This window comes from Puntigrus tetrazona, chromosome 9 (genome assembly GCF_018831695.1).
Source record: "Puntigrus tetrazona isolate hp1 chromosome 9, ASM1883169v1, whole genome shotgun sequence".
Lineage (NCBI taxonomy): Eukaryota > Metazoa > Chordata > Actinopteri > Cypriniformes > Cyprinidae > Puntigrus > Puntigrus tetrazona.
Genome location: NC_056707.1, coordinates 20,211,093 through 20,218,503, shown reverse-complemented (window position 1 = coordinate 20,218,503; position 7,411 = coordinate 20,211,093). Strand labels below are relative to the sequence as shown.

The 7,411-nt window shown below is 33.5% G+C and overlaps 1 protein-coding gene across 2 annotated transcripts; it reads right to left on the bottom strand.

The window, feature by feature from the left end:
- Positions 1 to 578: 578 nt before the first annotated feature.
- si:dkey-10c21.1 lies at positions 579 to 5,109 on the bottom strand. 2 transcript variants are annotated; one of them, XM_043248056.1, is made up of 8 exons: positions 4,774 to 5,109; positions 4,282 to 4,335; positions 3,939 to 3,980; positions 3,728 to 3,835; positions 3,169 to 3,204; positions 1,963 to 3,084; positions 965 to 1,000; positions 579 to 880 (listed from the first exon to the last, which is right to left on the bottom strand). In XM_043248056.1, the coding sequence occupies exons 1-6, from the start codon at positions 5,051 to 5,053 to the stop codon at positions 2,837 to 2,839; spliced, it is 768 nt and encodes a 255-aa protein (XP_043103991.1). In that variant the 5' UTR covers positions 5,054 to 5,109; the 3' UTR covers positions 579 to 880; positions 965 to 1,000; positions 1,963 to 2,836. The 2 variants fall into 2 exon arrangements, with proteins under 2 accessions (XP_043103991.1, XP_043103992.1); XM_043248057.1 differs by having other exon boundaries at positions 965 to 995.
- Positions 5,110 to 7,411: the final 2,302 nt, after the last annotated feature.

Here is a 7,411-nt window from a genome sequence, read left to right as displayed (position 1 = left end):
GACCGTGTAAGCACATAAATAATATAGGAAGACAGAAAAATAAGTTATTTTAAATCTGACAAAAAGTAAAGAGACAATAGATCAAATTATTTAACATTTAGCAGATACATTTTTACAATTTTTACACTTCTACACTGTATTATTCCAGCTGCGTTTGACATGGTTAGAAATGGGTGTCTGTAAAAATATAACGTAGAATTTAAATATTATATAGAATTAAACATATAATCTAATAATATAATTTTTTGTTTGTTTTTCTAGACTAGTGCAATGTGATTTTTAAGGCTATACGTTTTAGGCAGAAAGCTTCACAGACAAATTTGATGTTAAAGTGCTTCTCAATTAAAGGTGATAAAACTGCAGTTTTGTTTTATAATTTGATCTTTACTGTATTCATCAAATTTAATGAATGACTGCCAATGTTTAAACCATTTACAAATCAACATTAAAAATATTTCTACTTACAAAGAATAAAAGTTTTAAAGCAGTACGAGTTCGTGTGCATAAAAAAAAAAAATACAACAATTTCATAAGCAACAACAAATGGAATGAAAAACAATAGGCTAAAGAAAAACGTGTCTTCATTGCATTTCCTTCATTTAATAGCATGCTGCTAATACACAGTACAACTTTCAGTATCTCTCCAGCAGTTCATCCATTAGATGTTTTTCATGCTCACACAGAGCAGTAAACAGGTTCTTAGCAAAGCTTTCACAATTCACACAGGTGAGCAGTTTCCTCATCTTCTCCTGATCCGTTGTCTTCGCTCTCACATTTGCAGCTAATTCATCTTGTAGGTCGAGATCATCGATAATTGGTTCAATGCTCTTCACTTTTTGAACCAGCAGACTGGTGTTTTCTTTTAAAAACATCTGATAATCTGGGAATAGAAAAAGAAGAGGAAATATATGTATTGGAAAGTAAAATGCATACGTAGAACAGAAATAAATAAACTTATTCTAACCATGTATTGTCCTGTGGTCTCTATCGGGTCTCTGGTCTCAAATAAAAGGAGGAAAAAAATTATTATTAAAAAGACAAAGAGGAAGCGTTAAAAGGCTTGTACAATGTTAGATTTTAGATCTTGCTCTACAACACACTATTTCATACATATGTGTGTGTGTGTGTGTGTGTGTGTAAAGTTGCCATTCTAAATTACATTGTACCTTTTGCAATGGCAACAAGTATCGCACTTGATGGATTTTGAATACTGATTTTGTTAATTATGAGCATATTTGTTTAACCAAACATAACATAACATGTAGTTTTTTAATACTGTATGGCATCATGAAAATGCAAAGCCCATAGGAAAAAAAAAAATCGTGAATTAATGAATAATAATAGAAATAATAATGCTTATAGAAAATGTACTTTGGCCTACAGAGATACATTATCAATTATCAACAAAAATGACTTGCAGATTTTTCAAGCAAAACTATTTTTATTAGTTAATGTATTTATTTATTGTTGGTTTGTTTGTTTAAGGCAATGTACATTTATTACACTTACAATTTTCCGGCACATTTGCACGGCCAAAATTCATTACAAGGGAGCCGTGATTTCAAATAAAATAAAATAGTAATGTTAGTGAATATTAAGGATACAGACACAAAGCCTGGTTCTAAACTAGAGCTCTAATTGCTGCAAACATTGTGGTTAAAAATGTTCTTTTTTGTATACTTTGGTGCACGTAATGCCTGACCAGGAAGTCAAGTGCCCTTCTGAGCTTTTATAGTTCCCCACAATTTCCCACAGTCTAACAGAGGAGAAAGTAAAAAACCTTACTGAATGTTTACAAAAGCAAACCTCAAACCACCGAGCAGCAAAAACGCATCCCCAAACAGAATTAGCTGTAGGTGCTTAGACCGTAAATATATAACTGTGGCTTATGCACCCGACTGCAATAGCGCTCTATAGTTTGAGCAATGATTTACAATTTATATTACGTTTGTATTTGTTTACCTGTGCCATGCTGAACGCCAAGTGATCTTAGTTACGGGCCAAGCCTCGCCTTCCGTCGCTTCACTCGTTTCACTGAACCACTATCGCCACCTAGTGACTGAATTCTGTTACTGCGCCTCTAGCTGTGCTTTTTTTTATTATTGCAAATGTAAACAAATCACTTTAAAAAGATTAAGTACGGCATCGGATGACCGTGTAAGTACATAAATAATATAGGAAGACAGAAAAATAAGTTATTTTAAATCTGACAAAAAGTAAAGAGACAATAGATCAAATTATTTAACATTTAGCAGATACATTTTTACACTTCTACACTGTATTATTCCAGCTGTGTTTGACATGGTTAGAAATGGGTGTATGTAAAAATATAACATTGTATTTAAATATAACATATAATTTAATAATATAATTTTTTGTTTGTTTTTCTAGACTAGTGCAATGTGATTTTTAAGGCTATACGTTTTAGGCAGAAAGCTTCACAGACAGATTTGATGTTAAAGTAATTCTCAATTAAAGGTGATAAAACTGCAGTTTTGTTTTATAATTTGATCTTTACTGTATTCATCAAATTTAATGAATGACTGCCAGTGTTTAAACCATTTACAAATCAACATTAAGAATATTTATACTTACAAAGAATAAAAGTTTTAAAGCAGTACGAGTTAGTGTGTATTTATAAAGCACAACAACAAGCATCGTACCAAAGCGCTGTAAAAAAGTAAAAAATATACAACAATTTCATAAGCAACAACAAATGGAATGAAACAATTGCAATAGTCAGGCGACAGCATAGGCTAAAGAAAAACGTGTCTTCATTGCATTTCCTTCATTTAATAGCATGCTGCTAATCATCTGCTAATACACAGTACAACTTTCAGTATCTCTTCAGCAGTTCATCCATTAGACGTTTTTCATGCTCACACAGAGCAGTAAACAGGTCCTTAGCAATGCTTTCACAATTCACATAGGTGAGCAGTTTCCTCATCTTATCTTGATCCGTTGGCTTCGCTCTCACATTTGCAGCTAATTCATCTTGTAGGTCGAGATCATCGATAATTGGTTCAATGCTCTTCACTTTTTGAACCAGCAGACTGGTGTTTTCTTTTAAAAACATCTGATAATCTGGGAATAGAAAAAGAAGAGGAAATATATGTATTGGAAAGTAAAATGCATACGTAGAACAGAAATAAATAAACTTATTCTTACCATGTATTGTCCTGTGGTCTCTATCGGGTCTCTGGTCTCAAATAAAAGGAGGAAAAAACGATTATTAAAAAGACAAAGGAAGAGAAAGCGTTAAAAGGCTTGTACAATGTTAGATTTTAGATCTTGCTCTACAACACACTATTTCATACGTGTGTGTGTGTGTGTGTGTGTGTGTGTGTGTGTATAAAGTTGCCATTCTAAATTACATTGTACCTTTTGCAATGGCAACAGGCATCCTACCTGATGGATTTTGAATACTGATTTTGTTCATTATGAGCAGTTTCTTTTTAACCAAACATAACATAAGATGTAGTTTTTTTTAATACTGTATTGCATCAAGAAAATGCAAAGACCATAAAAAAAAGTTAAATAAATAATTCATGAATTAATAAATAATAATAGAAATAATAATGCTTATAGAAAATGTACTTTGGCCTACAGAGATACATTAACAATTATCAACAAAAATGAAATGAAAAATGAGCAAAACTATTTTTATTAGTTAACGTATTTATGTATTGTTTGTTTGTTTTGGGCAATGTACATTTATTACACTTACAATTTTCCGGCACATTTGGACGGCCAAAATTCATTACAAGGGAGCCGTGATTTCCATCAGTTATGACAGGCGCATTTACACTGCCACCGTTAGACGCAGAAATGTTGCCTTTTTACATAAAAAAATGAAATAAAAAAATGTTAATTCATACAATTGTTACTTGTGTATCTGATAATGTTTCACATTATTGGTAAATATAAATCACACTGACATATTACTTGGGTGCCAGATGGTCTGCTCATCCTTTCGGTCTCTGATGGAAAAATAAATAAATACAATTATTTTGGATGTTAGAAATCATGCACACATCCGATATACAGTAATGCAGCAGTGCATTGTAGTGCACGAAGTGATCAACCCATAATGTTTTTACCATAATACATATTTAAAGGCACTCGCACAGGGAAGTTCAGTGTCACTAAAGGTAAACTATGAATAAAGACATTTGCGGACAAATATCACATTTTATTTGACCCAAATCCTTGTTAATGTATATACTGACGTCCATGCATTAATACATGCATGTATTATGTACAGAAAAAAGATCATCTTACCTTGTATAGGCATGCTGAGACCTGCTCTTCCTTTGTCTTTTTCCTTTTGTTGGTCTGTAACATTAAATAAATATAATTAGTAATTGCAGTTGAACAAGGTCTGTCTGAATCAAGGCACAGCAGCAACTCAGAAATGAAAATTCTTTTTTTTTCTGTTAAATCACATTATATTTGTATACAATCATAAATGACTTCACACCAGGTTGGGAGGCAGATTTTAGCAGTTCGAATATGTTTTTATGCCGTGGCGTAAATGAAGTGTTTCATACAAGATAAACAATGCCTGTCGTGTAGCCTTTTCGCTGTAAGTTTGCGTTTAAAAAAAAAAAGGCAATCGAAAAAACCTGTTTAGTTGTTGTCCCTTTAAATTTTCAATTCAGTTTCACCGATCTCACTATTTTGTGAACGGACTTTTATTGTGTGTCGAAGCTAATGAACGATAGCGGTAACGCTAGGCCTCTCTATAAATGCGCACAGGACAAAGCAACTTACCTTCGATGTCAACCGTCTTGCTCCAGTCTCTAAGCTCAGGCGATATTTCATTCACATCATCATCTTTGAGCAGTTTCAGAAAATCTCGACACACATTTTCACCCCTTTGAACGATGATGTCCAGAAGTTTGATAACACCGTCCTTCGCTTTAATTTCCTTCAACTCGTTATACTGCAACATTGTTACAAATCCATTGGCTTGAACATGTTGCAAAACAATTAGGAAATCCGAACTAAGCCATTTGATGAGTTTAGGTTTATTTTTCAAGATGACTTCCATTTCCGACTACACGTTGACGCTGCAGCGCTTACTTTCGTTTTCGATTTGTGCGTTGCGTCTATTCCACCGCTAGATGGCGTGCCTGTGCCAAAGCTGAAAGCTAGTACAAAACTAGCAAAAACAAAAAAAATCTCACCGATTATGATGCAAGTTTTTTTTTTTTCCAAACTTTCCTAGCTTTTCTAGAAACTCTGACAAGTACAGAACTGACACATCAAAAAAAAAATAAATAAATAAATAAGCCTATTTTGTTCATATACGCAGCTCTACTCAGGCCAATACTCTGTCATTGCCCATATACTGTTTGGTATGTTAGAAGACATTTTATTCAGATCTTAGTTTCAAAAGCACAAAAAGATGAAAATAAAAATAGCCTCACGACTCTTATTTATTAGTTTAGAAGTGCTCTTTGCTGTTTAGAGTTGATTCAATAGATTTTTTTTTCCTTTTAGTTGGTTTTATAGTTTTGTAGTTCAAATGGATGGGAAGAAACATTATGCACATGGTAACCGATTTTCATTTAGGTATGATTGAGAAAACAGAAAGTGACAGCAGGAACTGACAGCTGACTCAGCGGATCTAAATCTAAAAGGTGATACAAGTACTCCGCTGACTGGGCATGAGCCAGTTAGGAAGGAGGAGACAATGTCACCTTCATTAAAAATGAATTCCTTGTTAACATCCAGTTATTTAAAAAATGTAATCTCACTTGTATAGATAAAGCAAAGGCTGGACAGCATCCAGTTTATCCTACAGAATGAGGACTCGGTGCCCTATTCAATAACAAGGTAAAGTCAGAGAAAACTAAAACTAAAACAGATCATGTTCCTAATGAACCCTGCAACCCTAAATATTATGCACATGTCTATAAGTGATGTTTAATTCATGGATAGCTGAAACATCACCATCTGCAAACCATCTGTAATGTCTTTAGTTATCATTTAACAAACATTTTATATGCAACTTAAAGCGCGTATTTTTATTTGCAAATTTAAGCATCTGATTTGTATCAATAATTCAAAATTCTATCTATCTATATCAATCTATCTCCTTTGCAAATGGAGACACTGTAGCCACATTTGCAGAAAAACAAAAGAATTACTCAAAAGCCAAACATGCTTGAAGCAAAAGCAGATGACATAGGTCAGTATGAATCATATTTGTTTTGTCACCAACCCTGCTTACACCAGCAAAAGAAAACAAAATCTATGTCAAGTGATGCCCCGGGGGATCAAAACACGATCCAATCACATCTTAAACATCAAACAAACTAAAGAAACTTGTTGTTTTTGTTATGTTTTTTTTTTTAAGAATATGTCAGACAAACTCTATATTCTGGAGGAGACTGCTCTTTTTATAAGAAATATATTTTATTTCTTAGATATTTATTACAAAAATATATTTTGTGCAGCTTCTGTACTGGAAAAAAAAATAGAGAGGAGAGAGCATAATTGTAGATTTATATTTTAATTTATTAATTCATTCTTGCAAATAAGTAGCTTGTTTCTTCACAAGAATTAAAGTACTGTAGAGGATTGCTGTAGAGGTGGATTATTGTGTTTTTAATCAGCAGGTTGAACTTCATTCTGACGGCACCCATTCACTGCAGGGGCTCCGCTGGTAAGCAAGTGATGCACTGCAAAAAAATATCAAATCTGTTTCCTTTGAAGAAGCAAATTTATCTGCATCTTGGAAAGCCCTGAGGGTAAATATAGTTTCAGTAACTTTGCATTTTTTGGGTAAGCTATTCTTTTAACCACGCACAGGAAGAAAGAGACACTTGGTTGCTGGAATTCTTTTTATACTTTTTTATGCCAATATTAAAAGCATTTGGAATTTAAACCTGGACGGTCTTTGAAGTCGACACCTCCTTGCATCTAAACAGTAGGTTTCTGTGACAGAGCAGCCCTTTCCTTCAACTCTTTCCAGATTCCCACTACTTCAATGCTTTGTTTGGTGGAAAACAACAGATGGAAAGAGCAGGAGGGAATCGTTTAGCTGGGAAGATCACAGCATGTTCAACAGTGCAGAATAAAAATCACAGAGCTATTTCCTACAACAGGACACATCCTGTTAAATGATCCACCGGGACCTCCTGACAAGCTACACCAAATCCACAGAAATAAAGAGCAAATTGCTCATATCAAATATTGTGTTTTCAAAATGCAGGTTATATTGTAGAGAAAGGAAGATATAGATAACTAGGAAATTGGGTCACACAGTAGTAAATAGTATATTTAAAAAAAAAAAAAACTCACTATATATAAAAGATATGGTACCCCTGAGAACAAAAACAAACATGTGTATCACATTATGCTGGCTGTTAAAACAAACTGTACCAAGCTACAAAGATACTTT